The sequence below is a fragment of the Petaurus breviceps genome, unplaced genomic scaffold, assembly GCF_028583685.1.
Source record: "Petaurus breviceps papuanus isolate PSGF00001 unplaced genomic scaffold, PetGlider_PUasm1.0 38, whole genome shotgun sequence".
Taxonomy (NCBI): Eukaryota; Metazoa; Chordata; class Mammalia; order Diprotodontia; family Petauridae; genus Petaurus; species Petaurus breviceps.
Genome location: NW_027186304.1, coordinates 77,978,775 through 78,000,709, shown reverse-complemented (window position 1 = coordinate 78,000,709; position 21,935 = coordinate 77,978,775). Strand labels below are relative to the sequence as shown.

General features: G+C 35.7%; 1 protein-coding gene across 18 annotated transcripts in view; it reads right to left on the bottom strand.

Moving 5' to 3' along the window:
• The window catches only part of CSPP1 (centrosome and spindle pole associated protein 1), a 142,511-nt gene that overhangs the window by 73,256 nt on the left and 47,320 nt on the right, over positions 1–21,935 (bottom strand). For 17 of the 18 annotated variants that reach the window (XR_011170688.1, XM_069100061.1, XM_069100062.1 and 14 more), the window contains 3 exons: positions 13,470–13,568; positions 11,342–11,424; positions 7,279–7,372 (listed from right to left, as the gene is read on the bottom strand). The exons of the other annotated variant lie outside the window; for it this stretch is intronic. Coding sequence is in view for 16 of the 17 variants with exons in the window: in XM_069100061.1 (XP_068956162.1) it covers positions 7,279–7,372; positions 11,342–11,424; positions 13,470–13,568 (276 nt within the window). In the remaining variant the exon portion in view is untranslated. The remainder of the gene's footprint in view (positions 1–7,278; positions 7,373–11,341; positions 11,425–13,469; positions 13,569–21,935) is intronic. 18 annotated transcript variants of the gene reach the window in all.

The following is a 21,935-nucleotide window of genomic DNA, read 5'->3' as shown; positions in this document are numbered from 1 at the left end:
TCTTCCATAATTTTCTCTTCCTTCAAAGTTTTTTTCTAATCTTCCCTCTTCCCAAAAGTATTCTTTCATCAGTCAAATCTTTCAAGAGGACTTCGCCTAGATCTCTCCCTGCTTATCACTATGCTTTTCATCATCACCTTTCTTATATACAGGTAATATCTCCCTAGGAGAACAGAAGCTCCTTGGTGGCAGCAATGGTGTTGGCTTCCTTTTTTATCTCTGTGCTTCCAATAACTTTATAGAATAGGCACTTAATAAACATTTGTTGAATTAGCTATGAACAACTTTAAGCAATTTTAATTACCATTAATCACAGCAAACTAGGGCAGAGAAAAAAATTCACTCCTAAGCAATTTTGTGTTTGAGCACTGTGTGTGTGTCTAACAAATGTGCTATGACAACTTTACAACTAATCAGTTTTCATAGCACTAATTACACAAGTACAAAAATATCCTCTATTTATGTGAGGAAAAAACCTATTTCATTTTTTAAAACTTCCATTCTCCCTTTGCAAAGAAATATGAACAATGCAGAATTTAATTCATTATAATTCAGCAAATATTAAATGCCTACTCTATTCAAGATGCTGCCCTACAAAGACCATGCCCTGGACCCTCAAGAAACCAGGGGCAAATCAATCATTCAATGAACTTCTTAATCATTCAATGAATTTCTTAACTGCCTAATGTGTACCAGATATATTACTATGCTTAGGGATATCAATCAATCAATCAATAAACATTTATTAAGTGTCTACTATGAACCAGGCATTGTGCTAGGTGCTGGAAAAGCAACACAAAGAACGAACCAACTCCCACTCTCAAGAATATATTCTAATATAGGAGAACCAGTGTACATATATAAGTATACTAGATAAATATAAAGGGAATTAAATAGTCTCTGCCCTCGAGGAGCTTATATTTTAAAAGGAATACAATATATATGGGGTGGGGGGGGGCAAGGTAGGATTGAGACTAGCTGAATTTTAAAGAAACTAGGAAATCCAAGAGGCAGATGGGAGGAGTTTAAGTATTCTAGGTATGAAGAAAAGTCCAGGCAAAGAACCAGAGATGGGAAATTCCATGATGTATTTAAGAAATAACAATAAAATAAGTTTGGCTAGAGAGTGCACAGAGCAAAGAAATATACAACAAACGTGAAAAGGCAGCAAAGTATGAAGGACCTGAAAATGTCACATGAAGTTTATATTTTATCCTAGAAGGAAGAGGGAGTCACTGGAATTTACTGAGGGAGTCACATGATCAGGCTTGTACTTTGGGAGCATCACTTTGACAGCTCTATGGATGATGGACAGAAAAAAGGAAACCTAAGAAGGATTGAATTAGGTGGTCACTGAAATAATCCAGACAAGAGGTAATAAAAGCTTGAAGTATGATGGTGAGCCATGTAAATAGGAAGAAGGAAATGGAGGTGAGAGATTTCAAACAGGCAAAACCAAAAAGATTTCGCAACTGACTGAATAACCAGGGCTAGGGAAGAATGAAAAATCAAATATGACACTGAGTTGATGAGCCTGAGGCACAACTGGTATGGTGGATAGAGCCCTCGGCCTGGGATCAGAAAAACCTGAGTACATATTCAGCCTCAGATAGTAACCCTGGACAAGTCTTTTCAACCACTCTGTCTGCCTCATTTTCCACAATTATAAATAGGGGATATAAAAGCATCCATCTCCTGGAGTTTTTGTGAGGATCAAAAGAGTATCTGTAGAGTAATCATTATAGTTCGTGGCACACAGTTAGGCCCTTAAATTATTGTTTCTTTCCTTCCTATAATGATAAGGATGCCTTAGAGAACAGGGAATGCAGAATCAATGATGAGGTTGGTTTTGGACATGCTAGCGTTGAAATGTCTATAGGATATCCTATTAAAAATATCTGAGAGGGGGAGCAGGAGCCAAGATGGCAGCGTAGAAGCAGGAAAACTCCCTGAGCTCCCCCTATAACTACCTCAAATACCTACAAAAATGTGACTCTAAACAAATTTTAGAGCTACACAACTCACAAAGTGACGGAGAGAAACAAATCTCCCACTGAAGGCAGCCTGGCAGCCAGACAGGAAGGGTCCATGGCAGTACGCTGAGAGCTGAGCCCAGCCCCTTGTAGCCTGCAGTTCTAGCCCAAGGGCAGCCCCAAACCAGCAGCTGCTACCGTGGACCTCAGGAGAGTGGATCACCATCAGCTATGGCAGTTTCCAGAAATATCAACCCATAAATGCCAAAGAAAAAGTAAAAGGTCAGTGTACAATTTTGTTGGAACTGAAGGGGGATGGAGGTGCAGTCCAGCCTCTGCCCCTGGAGTAATAAGAGGCCAATGCATAGCAGCTGTGCAGCTGCCTCCACGTGGCTGCTTCAGAGCTCCCGACCTGCAGATTGTAGGGGAACCAAGCAATCATTCAAAGTGATCGCTCTTGCTTTAACCTGCGTGGATCTGGATCGCAGTCTTGGGTGGAAGTCCTGAGGTGTGTGACCAGTGAGTCAGAGTTTGTGGGGGTTGCAGAGTCAGCACCCCTCTAAGTTCTGGCAGGTCCAAAAACCCCAGCGATTTGGGACAAAGCTCCCCACTGGGGAAGCAGAGTTCTACTGTGGCAAAAAGCTCAAAAGTCAAGTAATTGAGTGGCAACATGAGCAAGCAAAGGAAGCAAAGCAAGCACAGCAATCTGACTTGAGATTCCTTTTTTGGGGACAAAAAGGATCAAAGAATGGAATGGGAGGAAGACACCAAAGTCAGAACTCCTGCACCAAAAGCTTCCAAGAAAAATATGAATAGGTTACAGGCCATGAAGAAGCTCGAGAAGGATTTTGAAAATCAAGTAAGAGAAGTGGAGGAAAAATTGGGAAGAGAAATGAGAATGATGTAAGAAAATCATGAAAAGAGAGTCAAGAATCTGACTGAAGAAAATAACACCTTAAAAAATAGACTAACTCAAATGGCAAAAAAGGCCCAAAAAGGCAATGAGGAGAAGAATGCCTTAAAAAGCCAAATCTGCCAGATGGAAAAAGAATTTCAAAAGTTCACTGAAGAGAATAATTCCTTCAAAATTAGATTGGAGCAAATAGAAGCTAGTGACTTTATGAAAAATCAAGATACTATTAAAAAGATCCAAACAAATGAAAAAGTAGATGGCAATATGAAATATCTCATTGGGAAAACCACTGACCTGGCAAATAGATCCAGGAGAGATAATTTAAAAATTATTGGACTACCTGAAAGCCATGATCATAAAAAGAACCTAGAAATCATCCTTCAAGAAATTCTCAAGGAAAATTGCCCTGATGTTTTAGAACCAGAGGGCAAAATAGAAACTGAAAGAATTCACTGACCTCTTGAAAAAGATCCCAAAAAGAAAACTCCTAGGAATATTATAGCCAGGTTCCAGAGTTCCCAGATCAAGGAGAAAATATTACAAGCAGCCAAGAAGAAACAATTTCAATATTGTGGAGACACAATCAGGATAACACAGGATCTAGCAGCTTCTATGTTATGGGATAGAAGGGCTTAGAATAAAATATTCCAGAGGTCAAAGGAGCTAGGATTAAAACCAAGAATCACCTACCCAGCAAAACTGAGTATAATACTTTAAGGAAAAAAATGGAAAGTCAATGAAATAGAGAACTTTCAAGCATTCTTGATGAAAAGATCAGAGCTGAATAGGAAATCTGACTTTCAAATACAAGAATCAAGAGAAACATGAAAAGGTAAACAGAAAAGAGAAATCATAAGGTGCTTATTAAAGTTGAAATGTTTACATTCCTATAGAGAAAGATATCTGTAACTCATGAGACCTTTCTCAATATTAGGGTAGTTAGAGGGAATACATATACATATACATACACATATACATATACATATATGGGAGGAACAGGGTAAGTTGAATATGAAGGGATGATATCTAAAAAGTAAAATTAAGGGGTAAGAGAGGAATATATTTGGGAGGAGAAAGGCAAAAATAGAATGGGGTAAATTATCTCACATAAAAGAGGCAAGAAAAAGCTTTTACAATGGAGGGGAAGAGGAAGGAAATGCGAGGAAGTGAGTGAACCTTTCTCTCATCAGATTTGGCTTAAGATGAGAATAACATACACACTCAATTGGGTATGAAAATCTCTCTTACCCTACAGGAAAGTAAGTGGGAAGGGGTTAAGAGGAGAGGGATTACAGAAGAAAGGGCAGATGGGAGGAGGGGGTAATCAGAAGCAAACACTTCTGAGGAGGGACAGGGTCACAGGAAAGAAGAGAACAAAGAGCAGGATAGGGTGGAGGGAAATATAGTCAGTCCTTCACAACACGACTGTTATGGGATTGATTTGCCTGAAAACTTATATTGAACTGATTGTCTTCTCAATGGGAATGGGTGGGGAGGGAAGGAGGAAAAGAATATGGAACCCAAAGTTTTAAAACAAATGTTAAAAACTGTTTTTACATGCAACTGCGAATTAAGACATACAAGCAATAGGGCATGAAATTCTATTTTGTCATACAAGAAAATAGAGGGGAAGGGGAGAAGAGAAGGGGAAGGTATGATAGAGGGGAGTTCAGATTGGGGGAATGGGTAATTGTAATGGAAATGTAAATTTTAAAGATCTTCCCTGCCCCTAGGCTAATGTGCACCAGAAGCCTGGGGAGGGAGGCTTGTTTTTCAGTTTTTACTTTTTGATTGGCCAGTGGGTCAATAAGGTTGTTACATTGTCTGAGCCAGGAGAAGGCTATATAAGCCCTGATGTGTAGCTTTGTTTTGGGACTCACTTTGAGAAATGTTCTGTGATTTGATCTGAATTCTGGGAAGCCGTTGTTGAGAGTCCCCCGGCTTTGAAAAACCCAGAATGTGGAAACCCAGATGTTGACTGGGTATGGATGTAATGGTTGGACAGTTTGGAAATCTGTCTACTTGATGTTTCTGTCTTGATAATTATGCCTGTATACTTTGAGGTTCAGGGTGCTGAGCTTTTCTCCTGAACAAGGTAAACGATATATGTCTGACTGATTAAAGTAAGCTTGTTAACCCATTTTGAGTTGCTTTCCTTTAACAAAGCAGATCCAAGAACCTGTGGTAGCTGCAAACCCTGAGGACGTGCTTGGGGTGCTTGCTGCTACAGTAATCAGAATGCATGCTGTCTTAGGGAGGGGGAGGGGAGAGATAGGGAGAAAATTTGGAACTCAAAATCTTGTGGAAGTGAATGTTGAAAACTAAAATTAATTAATTAATAGAGAAATTTAGGGGGGGCAAGAATCATCAGCATGAAGATGATAACTGAATCCATAGGAGCTGGTAAGATCATCAAATATAGAGGAAGAAGAAAAGACCTAGGACAGAACCCTATAGGACAGCTGTGGCTAACTAGCATGAGTTGGTCACGAATAAATATTTATTGTTGTTTTTTTTTAAAAAAAAACATGAGAATGTCAGCAGCTACACCACTGAGGAAGGCTATCATTGGAAAGTAGGATATACAATTCCAGAGACAGAGAACAGATTTGAATTAAAGAATGGGAAATTAATGAATTGGTTCAGATTAAGGAACAGCTAGGTCGAACACGGAATATGTGTAACGAGAAATTAGGCTGTAAAGCTACTAGGTGAGAAGTAGACTGGGAGTGGCCTTGAAAGCCAGATGAAAGGCTGTACATTTTATTCAGAATGCTTCTATGGAAATCTAATAAATTCCTACTTATATCTATAATCTATTTATATATGAATATTTATATATTCAAATTAAAGTGACTTCATAATAAGGTATTTCTAATTATAGTACCTTCCATGCATTTAAGTATCTACATAACCTGATTCAAAGACATCTTTGATCTTCTAACAATCATTCAACAAAAAGTATAATTGTTCACTAATAAACACACTTCGACAACCCTTCAACAGCATCTTGTAATGAAATACAAACACTAAAAGAATAAAATTAGCTCTCAAACTCCTTAAAGCAAAGATCACCACCCACCCTGACCCCCCAAATATAAACACATATATGTGAGCAGATATAGATATAGATAGATAAAACTTACATTCTACTTGCTTTTCTTATTCAAGACAGCTTGGTTACACTAATGATCATCTGTAATATAAATACTCTCCAGTAAAGCTTAAAATGAAAAATATTCTTTGGGGAATACAAAACCTTTTCTACTTGTTCATTTACCATAAGTTTTCTCTGTTACTGTATTTGCATATATTAGACATTAGATTAATCCATTTTTGGTGTACATTTCCCTTTAGATATATTTTTCCCCAATAAAACTGAAAGTTTTTTTAGAAAACTGATTATGTTTTATATTTATTTTATAGCCCCTTACAACATATGCCACAAGTTTGAAAAAACCTACATGGATAAATAGCCCCATTTTTACCTTTGTTACTGTTTTCACTAAGAATGAGAAAATTCTTATTAATTAATCTCCTTACTATACTTGACTGGATTTTATATTGGAAAATGGCAAACAGGTAATTTTATAATGCTAAGTCACATCTCGCGGGAAAGCCATGGTAATGGGTAATGGCAATAATTAAACACACTCAAATTGCTGCCAAACTAGAAGAACAGTTTTTGCATTTATAGAATCAGAGAGAAGTTACCGTTGGGTAGTGGATAGAAAGCATGACTCAGAAGGAAGAAGACCTGGACTCAATTCCTGTCTCTGACATATACCAGCTGTGAAAGTCAAAGGTTAACTCTTAATACTCTAGCCAATTCTCTAAGATTCTAAGTTACAGAGAAAATGCCAATCAGTATTGGTAGAGGGAGTTTCTTCACCTCAGAGTTACTTACAGCAATGAAATCATAACTTCAATTCCAGCCCCAAGAAATCACAGAATAAGAGAATGTTAAAGTTAGAAAGGATCTTAAGAGATCAATTCATCAAACATTATCATTTTCCAAATGAGTTAAGTGAGACCTAGAAAAGCTAAAAAAGCATCTTGTTTGAAGGGTAACATGATACAGTAAGACAGAACCTTGGATTTCAAGTCAGAGGAACTATGCTCAGCTATTGATAACCTGTGTAATTAGGCAAGTCTTTTAACCTCTCTGGGCTTCTATTCTTGACTTTAAAAATTATGGTGTCCAACTAGATGATCCCTAAGGTCCCTTTCAACTTGAACTCTATAATACTATAATCTATAGAGGAGATCAGTATCAGAGCCAATATTAGAACCCACTGATTTCCACTTAATTGTAGTATTTTTTCATCACTAAACCATAGAATAAGTTACTTCTTGCTAATATTTTGATTCAGAAAAAAAGATTTTCCTTACCGTCTCTTATTCCTCTGCTGCTGAGCTATTTGCTCCAACAGTTCTTGTCTGTACTTTTCTTTCTTCCTCCGAATAGTATTTCGATCTTGACTTGCTAGAGATTAAACAAACTATTAATAGTAACACAAAAGAATAAATACAACTGGAAATTTAAATAATTCTCTAGCCTACTCACTACAACAACTGTTCTAAATTTCTCTTCTCTTCTATCCACCTCCCTCCTATACCTCCTTTCCCTTAGTCTCTCAAGTGAAGACCTTTCTTCATAACTCTAAGAAAACTGAAACCATTAGCTATGAGCTCCCTCTTCTCATCTCATAAACTCATAACATCATCTTCATTAATTCTTCCTTTAGATTCTATAATTCTTCCTTAATAAAGATTATCTTTTCTCTATAGGGTTAATCTGTCTACATCCACTCTTAGATCCAAACCTGTCCTATCCATTCTAGGTCACTGTCCCTACTAAAATACTTTCCATATCACTAATCTTCAGTCTTTCCCCACCCTCCCAAGATTGACTTATACTTGCTTTATATATTTTTGTATATAGTCACATATATGCGTATCTTTTCCGCCTATATAAATGAATTGAAATAGGGAATATTTAATTTGTGTCTACAAATTTCCCTATTTCCCACTAATTCATGTCTAAGATTTGATCCTAACTCCTGTTATACCTAGCCAATGTTATCTCTCATTACCAATCAACTTCACAATAAAACTGTTATTCTCTTCTCTGTGCCACGCTTTTGTTTCAAAGTATCCCCTCCAATTAAAATGTCACAGAATGTTATCTTCTCCATTGATCCAAATCCTAACAATTCATCTCACTCTTTCCATATAACTTCCTTGAATATTTATACTAAAGTGTTATTTCTCTTCTCTGAATATCTGTAATAAGTACTGTCTGTAATTTTTGGTGTACATTTCCCTTTAGATATATTTTTCCCCAATAAAACTGAAAGTTCTTTTAGAAAACTGATTATGTTTTATATTTATTTTATAGCCCTTACAACATATACCACACATTTGAAAAAACCTACATGGAATAAATATCCCCATTTTTACCTTTGTTACTTTTTTCACTAAGAATGTGAAAATTCTTATTAACTAATCTCCTTACTATACTTGACTGGTTTTTATACTGGAAAATGGCAGACAGGTAATTTTATAATGCTAAGTCACATCTGGGGGGAAAGCCACGGTAATGGGTAATGGCAATAATTAAACATACTCAAATTGCTGCCAAACTATAAGAACAATTTTTACATTTATAGAATCAGAGAGAGGTTACCGTTGGGTAGTGGACAGAAAGCAAGACTCAGAAGGAAGAAGACCTGGACTCAGTTCCTAATAATAATAATCAAAATAACTAACATTTATGTTATTTATGTGCTAAGCACTTTACAAATATAAAAGCATTTAATTCCAAAAACATTCTTATTAACAACTATAGAAGTAAAGCAGTTACAAGGAAATCTGATTTATTCAGAATTCAAACAACTTGAAAGCTTAAAGCACAAAGCTATATTTTACACTCAGCTTTAATAACAAAAAAGCAAAGTGATAGGGGCGGCCAGGTAGCACAGCAAGTAAGAGCACCGGCTCCAGTGTTGAGAAGACCTGGAGATCGAATCCTGGGCTCAGACACTTAGCACCCACCCAGAAACACCTGGCCGTGTAACCTTGAGCAAGTTACTTAACCTCAATTGCTTAAAAAAAAAAAAAAAAGCAAAGTGATATCAGTGATTTAATTTTTAAAGTAACTTTAAAAAAATGTGAACCCAATCTATACATATTCTATACAACTATATAATTATTACATAAGTACTATATATACTATTTGAGTATATATGTAAGTACAGAGATAATTATATGAGATAATTACAATTTGTCTTCATAATAAGCAAGGCCTAGCATTCTACCACCAGAGACAGCTAGGTGGCCCAGTGGATAGAACACTGGGCCTGGAGACCAGAAGACCTGAGCTGAAAAACAACCCCAGATACTTATTATTATCATCATTACCTATGGACTATAGGGCAATAAAACTGATGACCTTGTAAAAGTCACAAAAAAAGTGAATCTGTCTCTGCTGATACAGATTTCTTCTGGTCAATTTATTTTTACAATAATTTCTTAAAGATTATTTACAGTCAAACTTTTCTAATCATATAGAGTTTATTTTTATTTATAAATAAATTTCTTATAAAAGTGGCAGTTAGATGTTGAAGTGGATAGAGTGCCAGGCCTGGAGTCAAAAAGACCTGAGTCTATCTGACCTCAGATACTTATTAGCTGTGTGACTCTGGACAAGTCACCTAACCTAGTTTGCCTCAGTTTCATTAATAAAATCAGCTGGAGAAGGAAATGGAAAAGCACTCCAGTATCTTTGCCAAGAAAATCTCATAAAAAACTAATGAATTACTGAACAATAAAAACATACTCACATACATTCCAACACATGTGCTTGCTTTATATTATTCTGTCTCCCTTAAAAGCCATCTATTCTTCTTTCCACATTATCTAAGTTGTACACTTTCTTTTAAGTTGTTCAAATAAAGTCCCACCAGCCTTCTTTAACTATAACTGCCCTGTGATCTCTCCATATCCATCCCTTATCTCCCTCCTGAGTTCTATTCCTACATATTTATCAATCTAGAAATCAAATGAGTCGACTCTAGAAAAAGGTTTGTCATTCATTCTACACAGAGAAAGGGACTAAGAACCTTATCTGTTCTACTCACTTAACCACACTCCTGCACAAATGTTCACAAAGTTCTCCCCTAAACTCCTCTCTGAGTCAGCAGTCATACTGGGAGTCCAAAGGGAAAGCTGTAACTTCTTAGACCAAAGACTTTATTTCTTCTCCACTGTGAAGCAAGCCTCAGGTTGGTTCTCCTTTGGCACTGGTCAAACTAGTTATAGGTCACCCCCTCAAAAAAATTTTTTTAATTCCGTGGCATACTTTGTTTTATATGTATGAATTTTTTTTATTTTATCTTATATTCCTAAACTATTGGTAAGAACTCCCCCATGTCCAAAAGTCTGACGATGTTCAATTCTGTCCAAGTGTGCTATTTTCCTTGTAGCACCCTATTTTTATAGATAACAGATTTCTCCATATTAAGTAAAGATAAGATGAGCCCTCAGATCCCACTCTTATTATCCCATTCTTTCAAACACTGCCCTAGAATCCTGAGAACGAGAAAACTAAAATCTCTCCCAACATGTATCAGAGATGGGATTCTAACCCTTCAGGAGGTGGCTATTGGGCAGAGGGAGGAAGTTAACATAGATGTTGGCCCCTCTGTCTCCTCCCACAGAAGGCTCTTCTGGGAGCCTCTCCAGTGACAAGAGATTTGACAGAAAGCTACCTCTGCCCTTGCAACTCCTACCTGAGACCTTAATTTGGGGGGAGCCACTGGCCTTTCCCTTCCCTGCCTGCTTTTTCCACCTTGAACAATATGAGGTGCCAAACAAACTACAGTCTCAGACACAGATCTGTGAAGACTTCATTTCACCTCCACTTTACACCTGTCTGGCAACCTCTATTGACTACAAATATACTGGCCAATAAATGTCATTAGGCCATCTAAGCCGTATACCTGTGCCCTGTTTATCGATGCCCTATTTATTACAAAATCATTCTTAGAAAACTACCACTAAATGTAATAAGAAAAGCTCATCAGACATCCTTTTCAATTATTTTCTGTGAGCTCCAACAGAAGCCCTGACTCATCTGAAGAAAAAAGAATAGGGCACTAAAACACAATAAGAGCACATTGAATGAATTTTAAAATACATAAAATATTGTGTTTAAAAAAACAAGCAAGATAAATAACAATTCCATATCTAAAATATTTTTACCCTAGCTAGCTCACAAGTTTGTAAAATTCTCATAAAGCTATTATTTCACTACTCTAACAAAAATTATTCCCTAAAAATAAGAAAAACTTAATTAAAATCTCACACTAATATATCATGAAAATGTATATTCCAAATACAGATTATAAAATATTTCTGCAAAGGCTTCATCAGTAAAGAAATGTATACATACCAAAAATCATCCCTGAAAAAGGACTCTCAATTTTATCAGTGGCAGACTTTGATCGCTGATCACCATGATAGTTATTTGGCACACTGGTGACAGTAGGAAATGAAAATCAATCAGAATCCAAATAATGCACAAGTAAAAATGCTATGATAAAATATTAATATGTCACTTATTCACAGATTTTTAAGTCAGTAGAATGTAGCATATCTTGGGAATTTTACAATACAATTATGAGCATTCTTCTTCTGTTTCTGTGCAGGACACAAGGAAAGTAATATACTCTTGTGCAAGCAAAAACAAGGTTTGGTTCTACAAAGCCCTTAACGCACAGAGAGCTCTCTCTGCTCCATACTGAAAATTCCAATCCTAGAAAAGGAAAAAAACTCAAAGGAATTTCCTGTGAAAGTTAAGATCTTAACATGCAAAGTTCTCATAAACTAAAAAAAAAGTTGGTGGTTTTTCCCCCACATTTAGAAAAGAGAGTAATAGGGGCAGCCAGGTAGCACAGCAAGTAAGAGCACCGGCCCCAGTGTTGGGATGACCTGGGGATCGAATCCGGGCTCAGACACTTAGCACCCACCCAGAAAAACCTGGCCATGTAACCTTGAGCAAGTTACTTAACCCCAATTGCTTAGGGGAGGCCAGGTAGCTCAGCGAGTAAGAGCACCAGCTCCAGTGTTGGGATGACCTGGGGATTGAATCTGGGCTCTGATACTTAGCACCACACCCAGAAATAACTGGCTGTGTAACCTTGAGCAAGTTACTTAACCCCAATTGCTTAGGGGCAGCCAGGTGGCTCAGCAAATAAGAGCACCGGCTCCAGTGTCGGGATGACCTGGGGATTGAATCTGGGCTCTGATACTTAGCACCACACCCAGAAATAACTGGCTGTGTAACCTTGAGCAAGTTATTTAACCCCTATTGCTTAAAAAAAAAAAAAAAGAAAAGAAAAGAGAGTAATCCCAAAAGATTTCCTGGGACACAGGGAAGCACAAATAGCTGTGATCTGATTCCTTCTAAAGACAACAATTATAAAAATTATAACCAAAAGAGGGCATTTTCTACTCTCCAATGTTGATTATTTAAAATGCTGTGATTCTACCTTTCTCAAAGGAAAATACTCATATCTCAACATTTAATAACTAAATTCAGTATAATCTATAGTTTCTCAAAAATTAGGGCTTTTTACATGACATATGGATATGACAACCATACATCCCACAATTTTATAGAACAGTACCAATTTCAAGAGGAAAAAAAGTGTTCTTTTAACAAGGCTTTATAAATACATCTTTTCTCAGAACTTATGTGTCCTGATTTTTGGTCCAGAAAACATGGTCACCAAACATATATATGAAAGAAAGAAGGGGCGGCTAGGTGGCGCAGTGAGTAAAGTGCCAGCCCCAGAGTCAGGAGGACCTGAGTTCGGTTCCAGCCTCAGACACTTAATACCCACACAAAAAAACTAGCTGTGTAACCTTGGGCAAATTACTTAACCCCAATTGCCCTCCAAAAGGCAAAAAAAAAAAAAGAAAGAAGTCCTACAGTCCTCTCCTTCTCCTAAAAAGATTGAAATTCACAACTACAATGAATACAAAAGAGTTAAATCCTAAAAAAAATTTCATTTTAGCAAGGCATGTGTAGTGAGAACTGATACACAAAAAGAAAAAAAATACTACTTTATACAAGCAGTAAACCTCAAAAATCTTTTTTTTAACAAAAATAAAAATATATAGTACAATAGAAACACATCTGATTAACTAAAAAAGAAATCTTTAGCTACTCTGTAGCTTTTAAATACTTTAAATGTATTTCTATCGGACTAACATATTTCATACCATACAAGATTGTTATTTCTAAAAATATTGTGAAGGATTTATAATACTGATACTATACGAGGACTTTAATATGTTACATACAGCAGTTTTTTAAAGAAAAAAAATGATATGACCTAATAAAAATTCCTCCTAAAGCAAATCTCACGTCCCTGTCCCAACAGCTTTTGTGATGATTTCCTCCAGTATCAAGTAACCCTGGTCATAAATACATATATTCTGCAATCAGTCATTTTCAGGGAATTGCAGTTTCCCAGTAAAATGACCGAAGGATAAAATTAAACTACATATTATACCTGTTATTTCCAGCCGATGAAACACGCATGTTTGATTGTTCTGGAAAATCTTCCTCATATTCCATAGGGGAAACTCTCTCTCGTCTGTTTCTGTACATCCTTAAAAATACATGGGCTTATAAAGCATACTCCATCTACAATGGAACCTCTTTACATCTCCCAAGTTTGTTTGTTTTTTTTTACATTAGATACAGGAAACATTAAATGGAGCAGAATGTCATAATGAAGTTTCACTGTAAACACACACTAATATCAATTAAAATAGGATGATACACATAAAATCTACCAGTGAACAAAAAGGCAAAAATTTACTTTAGATATTAACAATCTTTAGAATATTCAGTTTACTATAAATTATCTCAGTATGACTTCTACAAATTCAAAATGCAGATTACATTCTTTCAATATTATTCATAACACAAAATTCTTTGCCAGTTATTTTTTTAAGGAGCTAAGTACTCCCCCTAAAAGATCAGAATTTAGAGAACCCAGGCATTATATTTCAACACAGAGGTAAACAAAATAAAAGTATCACATTAGTCTTACAAATATTTTAAATCAAATGGAATATAGGCTGGGCATCAAATCATCAGAACATTTGTTTAATACCCTTAATTACAAGTAATATTCTATCACAAGGTGATGAAAAACTGCATTAGAAACAGGATAAGTCATGGAAAGAAACAAGGCTAACTTTTCTTCATTAATTATTTTTTTTAAGTTATGACTCTTAAATAACATTTTCCTTATTCAGATTTTTTTTTCCATTTGGCAAACATTGATTTCTTTTGTTGAATTTCTCCTAGAAAGAAATCAACATGATATTTTACATCCATAGTATAAGTTTAGTTTATTAGCTATCCATATATAGACATCCACAGTATAAGTTTAGTTCTACAAGTAATATTATGTTCATTGTAAATGCTAAATTAGAATTATCATATATCATTTTTCCCAAGGGTCCCACCATAGAGATATGAATTTAAATCATCTTACTTTTCACTCTTTACAAAGCCACTATACATAGTCTTTACTTTATAAATTCTAAGAAGTAATAGCTATGAAAGAAACTGAAATCCAGGATTCTGGCTTTTATTATTAACAGCTTGGCCAGATACACAGTTCTCTCCTACTCCTTACCTCATCATCTGAATCAACAAAAGCCTTCATGAGCCACTTTCAAGATATTAATTTCATTTTCATTTTAACTTGTTAAATTTTATTTTGAACCTTAATTCCATGCACCAAAATGTTCTTGACTCCATCAGCTTTGCATTGTTTCCTAGATCTTTCTCTCAAAAAGCATTAAACAAACAGCAACTCAAATTAAATCCTTAACTCAACAATGCCTCCTGATATAAGATAATTAAATTAACTGTTAGCTTTAGGATTTAAATATATTTTTTAAATAATTACAAAAAGGTCCTTGAAAAACAATGTTATGTAAAAATACTAGAATTCCAAGTGCAAAAAGAAATCTCGGATCATGGAACAAGAGGAGAATGTAAAGAGGTACTGAAATCTATCCTACTGAAACTTCTACTGATTACCTAGTAGGCACTAGCTAACTCAAGTTTTTAGGTGAGTTTTAACTAGAATTTTAATGGCAGATTATCTTTATACAGAATGAGATCTACGGGAAGAATTTATGACAAAAGAGGAGATAGAGAGCATTATGAAATACAAAATGGAATAATTTTTATTACATTCAATTAAAAAATTTTTGCATTGGGGTGGCTAGGTGGCATAGTGAATAGCGCACCAGTCCTGGATTCAGGAGGACCTGAGTTCAAATTTGGCCTCAGACACTTAACACTTACTAGCCATGTGACCTTGGGCAAGTCACTTAACCCCAATTGCCCTGCCTTCCACCCCCCAAAAAAAAGCAAAAAATATTTTTTAAAAGTTTTTGCACAGAAACCTGCAAAACAATTTTTACATTCAGTATCTCTGATAAAAGCTTGATTTCTCAAAAGATAGAGAAACTGAGTCAAATTTATAAGGATACAAATCATTCACCAATTGATAAATGGTCAAAGGATAGGAACAGGCATTTTCAAATGAAGAAATTAAAGCTCTCTATAGTAACATGAAAAAATGCTCTAAATCACTATTGGTTAGGGAAAAGCAAATTAAAACAACTCTGAGATAGCACCTCACACCCATCAGATTGGCTAACATGACAGAAAAGGAAAATGACAACTACTGGAGATGTGGGAAAATTGGGAAACTAATGTACTGTTGATTTGGAACTATGCCCACACGGCAATCAAACTGCATACCTTTTGATCCAGCAATACCACTACTAGGCCTGTATCCCAAAGAGATCATAAGAAAAGGAAAAAGGACCAATATGTACAAAAATACTTATAACAGCTCTTTTTGTGGTGGCCAAGAACTGGAAATTGAGGGAATGTCCATCAATTGGGGAATGGCTGAATAAGCTGTGGTACATGAATGTAATAAGAGTACTATTGTGCTATAAGAAATGATGAGCAGGCAAATTTCAGAAAAACCTGGAATGATTTACATAAACTGATACCGAGTGAAGTAAGCAGAACCAGGAGATTATTGTACACAGCAACAGCAATACTGTGCAATAATCAACTATGACAGGCTCTTCTCAGCACTACAATTATTCAATTCCAAAAGAGTCAAGATGGAAAATGCTATCCACATCCAGGGAATGAACTATGGAGTCTGAATGCAGACCAAAAATACTATTTTCACTTTTTCAATTTTTTTTTCTTCATGGTTTTTTCCCTTCTGTTCTGTTTCTTCTTCTACAACATGACTAATGTGAAAATATATTAACATGACTGCACATGTATAACATATATCTCAGATTGTTTACCATCTTGGGGAAGAAGGAGGAAGAAGGAAGAGAAAAAAATTTGGAACTCAAAATCTTATAAAAAATTAAAGTTGAAAACTATCTTTACATGTAATTGTGAAAAGTAAAGTTCTATTTAAAAAATAAATTGGAATAAGATCTATGTACCTAGAGATAAAAGCATTGTGCTAGGCTTTGTGAAAGATAAGAAGACAATTAAGACAAAGATCTTTCTATAGAGAATTTTCCAGTCTAGCTCATAGCTAAGCAGAAGGTTGAAGGCAGAGGGACTAGTCAGGGGAATCCACATCATTTAGTAGGAATGTAGTCAAAATTTAAGCAGATTACAAGAAAAATAATCTTATTGATCTTCAAATATTGAAAAATGATGAAAAAATTAAGAGGTTAAGACAAATACATAAATAACAAAAGGACAAGGGAAGATGTACTTTCTTTTGAAAATGAAATGCTGATTCTTATAACTATAAATTTCAGAGAAAATGCTGATATTCATTGGTAGGAGTTCCTTATTAAGAGTTTAAAACATGGTTCTAGTTCCTATTTTACTTAAGGTCGAGAAGTTCAACTGGTAATTGCATATATAGAACTGAAGCTCAAGAAAGAGATGGAGGCTGGATATGTATACGAAATAATCTATACAGAGATGACAGTTAAACTAATAGGAGATGGTGAGATGAGAAGAGATGAAAGGAGAGGAGAGGGAGGGAGAGAGACAGAGACGCAGAGAGAATTAGTATTTAGGAGAAAGTTCTAATTCGATAAACAAAAACACCATTATAAAATTTCACTTGTAATTATGAAGCACAAGAATTATATGTATGTATATATACATATGTGTATATATGTAACTATATATGTAAATGTGTTTATATATGTATATTATTGTTTTTATATAATGTATGTATATATAATTGTTTATATAAATGATTGTTTTTTATATCTAAAAAAAAAGAAAAAACGAAAATGAAATGCTGAGGCCCTCTAAGTGATATCTGGCTAGTTGTTAAGGAAACTAAAGAATATTTCAGCAGTGGTAGATTTTTCTTTTTAATTATAATACTTAGAGTAGGTTTTTCTTACAGACATGGATCCTATCAAAGAAATTCAAACAGAATGAAAAAGTTTCTAATTAAAAAAAAAAATCACCCACAAGATAGGGTAAATTGGAAGGTCAAATTACTCTGAATGTGTAGCATCATTTCCATGAAAAGAAAGAATATAATATTCTTTAAAGTTTTAGAGAAAAAAATTAGCAAAGTTTGTCTTTTTGTTCTCTAGAAATTTTTTATTGTTTTTATAGTTTTGTGGTTCTTCAGCTACCTAAACAATTTCCTATCACATTTTTAATAAATTCATCTTTTAGTAATTCTCAAGTACCTCTGACCTGTAGGATTCTTTACAATTTATGGGTGTATTTTTAAAGTTAACTGAACCTCTCTAGAGAAAGTGGTTGGAATCTACTGTAAGGAAAGGAAGGAAACAGGGAATGGCTTTATTATTCCTGTCTCTTTCCCTATTAGCATAAAGGGCTGACCATGATGGGTGATGAAGAAACAAAAGAGAGAAATCCGGAGTCAACTGATATACCACAGTCTTTCTTTTTCCATCCACAGGAAAGTGAGAAGTGCCAGGCAGTAAGTAGTGTGCTGATAAATGTTTAACAACTAGATCTCCCCTCCCCCCAAAAAATGTTCACACATGACACACTTTTAAGCTTAATGAGCATTATTAACTTTTTTCCATTACTTTCTGAAATCTATACAATGAACAAAATAATAAATCAAGCACTGATTTATAGCATTTGTTAATTTCCAAGATATAAATGCTCATACTGAAAACTAACAATCAGGAAGCTGATAAGAATAGGCTCCAGAACAGTCCTAGAAGGGACAGGATCTGGAGACTATCACTATCAGGCCTGAAAATACAATACAAATAATCCAAATGTCCCCAGTACCATACAACTCAGAGGTGTGTATTTTATATCCACACCCAAGCATTTTAGTTAGAACTCTAGATTGGCTTCAGAAACACAAAAATAGCATAATCACTTAACTTAAACTCCTGTCCAAAACGCTACTCACTCACTTTCCCCCAAAACACTCTCCACCTCCTACCTCCCCTACTGCTGTACCATCCTCCCAGTCCCTCAGGCTCCAAACCTAGGAATCATCTTGAACTCTTCACTCTCATCCCCCATTATCCAGGTGCAGGTCAGTTGATTTCAACACTGCAGCATCTCTCCATTACACCCCCTTCTCTCCATACACTGCCATCACTCTAGTGAGAGTCCTCATCACCTCACATCTGGATTACTGCAATAGTCTAACAGTGAGTTTGCCTGCCTCAAGTTTATCTCTGCTAAAATCCATTTTCTATTCAGTCACTAAAATGATTTTCCTAAAGTGCAGATTCAACCATGTCACACACACCCATATTTAATAAACTCCAGTGGCTCCTTATCACCTCACCTCCAGAATCAAATACAAAATAATCTGTTTGGCATCCAAAGGCCTTCATACCTAACCTCCTACCTTTCCAGTCTTCTTACGCCTCACTCCCCTTGATCAATGACCCTGACCTCCTGACTATTCCCCGAACAAGGCACTCAGCTCCAGGAATTCAAAAGAAGCCTTTGGGATATCTAGGTGACACAGTGGATGGAGCACTGAGCTTGGAATCAGGAAGATTCATCTTCTTGAGTCCAAATCCAATCTCAGAGACACTTACTAGCTGTTTGATCCTGGGCAAGTCACTTAACCCTGTTTGTTTCAGTTTCTCATCTGTAAAATGAGCCAGAAAAGGATATGCCAAACCAGTTCAGTATCTTTGCCAAGAAATTCCAAAATGGGGTCATGAGAAGTCAAACACTACAGAAACAACTTCCCCAACTTTTATTAATCCCAGGGCCTTTCCTCAGTTAATTATTTCCTATTTATCCTGTATATAGTTTGCTTTATATATAATTATTTGCATGCAATCTCTCCCATTCAACTATTAACTGTAAACTCCTTGAGGGCAGGGTCTGACTTTTGTCTCTTTTTGTATCCCTAGAGTTTAGCACCTGGAACAGAATAGGCACTTAATAAATGTTTAGTTTAAATATTTAGTTTAGCTCGTTTTGGGCTTCATCTGCCACTGTAGTTAGAAGAAAGGTACAACTGCCATAAATTGATTCTTCCTGTTCCTCTACACTGCAAGGGAGGGAAAGGGAAAGGAGGGAAAAGGAAGAAGGAAGAGAGAAAGCAGAAGAGAAAAGGGGAAATAGAAAAAATGGAAAAGGAATGAAGAAAGAGGGAAAGGGGAAGGGATGCCTTCTGGGAAAAGCATCTTTTCTATTATATGGGCACTCTTTACTAAGCAATAAATACATTGGTCCATAAAAAAATAATTTTTTTAAAAGAGGTAATAATAATCCCACATGCCCAAGGCAACCAAGTTTATATAAATAGCTATAGACCAAGTCTATTTTAGGAAAAGAAAAGAGGAATTCAACCTAGTATGGCTGTGAGTTACAGTGGTTTTTCAGTCATCTATTTTTAATGTGAATTAACAACTTGCTATGATAATAAATAACTTTCCCCTTTTTCTTAAACAGCAATACCAAACAAGCCATTTCAGAAATGAATTATTAACCTAGTATAGACTTCAGTGATACAGTATTCTAAAAAAAAAATTATCATTATGCTGGACCTATATTTATACCACTCTGAAGGGAAAAAAAATGTTTCTTCTCAACAACGTCGATATTATAAGTGGATTACACTATAAAGTATTCCCATAATGGATGTTAAAGGAAAGCTTGGAGCTCACATTTCATATCATACCACTTCTTTCTAATTATTTTCCTATTTATTTCTTACATTCAACCTTGAACCCGTCATGTTAATAAATGGCGTCTCCATTTAACCACCCAAATGGACAACAATTTGATAGAAATATAAAATAAATCAGAGAACTTTAGAATTCTGAAATCCACTTAGATTGAATTCAATCCAACAGAATGAAATCCATTTTTAAAGGGATTTCAAGATTATAGCTAATGTTTTAGAAGGGTTCTCATAGGTCAACTAGTCCAGTCATCTAAATGAGTGAGGAATAAGTGAGGAAACTTAGGAAACAACTGAGGAATCTGAGTCCCTGAGAGCTTAAGTGACGTGTCAAGGTCACACAAATAATTTAAGTTTCAGAGACTGGACTTGATTTTATGGCCTCTGAATCTAGACTGAATGCTCTTTCTCCTATATTTTACTTCCTTTAATAACCATAATCTCAAATATTAATATTCTAGCTGAGCAAAGTAGTTGTCATAATTTTAAGCATATACTTAATGCTTTCTGCAACTAACAGATACCATCTGAAATTAGCTACGCATTTCAGAAATATACACATTTGTAGTGAGTATTAGGATATTTGCCCTTTCTCTCTCTCTCCCCTCTTCTCAGAGTAATTGAGGAAAATAAAGTGTATCTGCACCAAAGCATACGCATGATGATGACTGGACCAGGTGATTGTCAGAGACCAAACAAGTCAGTCTAAGAAGAAAGGTCTATGGGTAAGAATGGAAACAACAGGATTGAGGACCAAATAAAAAGATTAAGGATGGCTTTTTGCATTTAAGTGTTATGGGAAAATGGCATCAAAAGACTGGAGGACTAGAGATTGGAAGACTACTCTGACCTTGATTGAGAAACTAGGGTAGTGTTTTAACTGTTTCACAGCTCTGTGAGAAGAAGGAAAGAAAGAAAGACATTCCCACACAGAGAAATGCCATACATGCTCCTCCAAGGCAGGACTAGTAGGGAAGAATTTCTATCTGATCTAGAGCTGGATGATTTGGAACCTACAAGATTATCTAGCCCAGGGGTTCTTAACCTTTTTAATGTCATGGATCCCTTCACAGCCAGAATAATGTTTTAAAAGGCATGAAATAAAAGGAAAACCAATCATATTAAAATAGAGTTATCGACTTTTTAAAATTCTCTGACTACAGGTTAAGAATGAGGAAAATGAGGCTTCAAAGAAAGTAAAGTTACTTGTTAAAATTCACAAACACATTCTACCATGCTTTAGCTTACATATATTTTTGAGGCTATTGGTTGTTCATTCTCAGATTTCTATTTTGTCTTCCTCCCTTTAACAAAATGTTCTTTGGTAACATTGTGAGCTATATGTTTTCAAGTTATGAATCTAACATACTGTAGTAAAGGGGTATTATGCATACCTTTTCTAATTTACTAAATTATACTTATAAGCTAATACAACCCCCCAGGTACAAGATGAGAACATAAAAACCCTCCTGAGGCCTTCAATTTCTTCTCTCCCCCGTTCAGTCTCTCTAACCCATCACCAAAATCACTATGTATATCAAGTGGGCAGATATACTGTACCTTATGCTATGTGCTATAATATATTTGGGGTGGAAAGAGAAAGGGAATTGAGACCTGTAATTTCATTAGTGTAGGGAATTCCAGGTGTAGAAATTGTTCAGGAGCAGCTAAGTGGCGCAGTGAGTAAAGTGCCGGCCCCGGAGTCAGGATGACCCGAGTTCAGTTCCGGCCTCAGACACTTAACACAAAAAAACTAGCCATGTAACCTTGGGCAAGTTACTT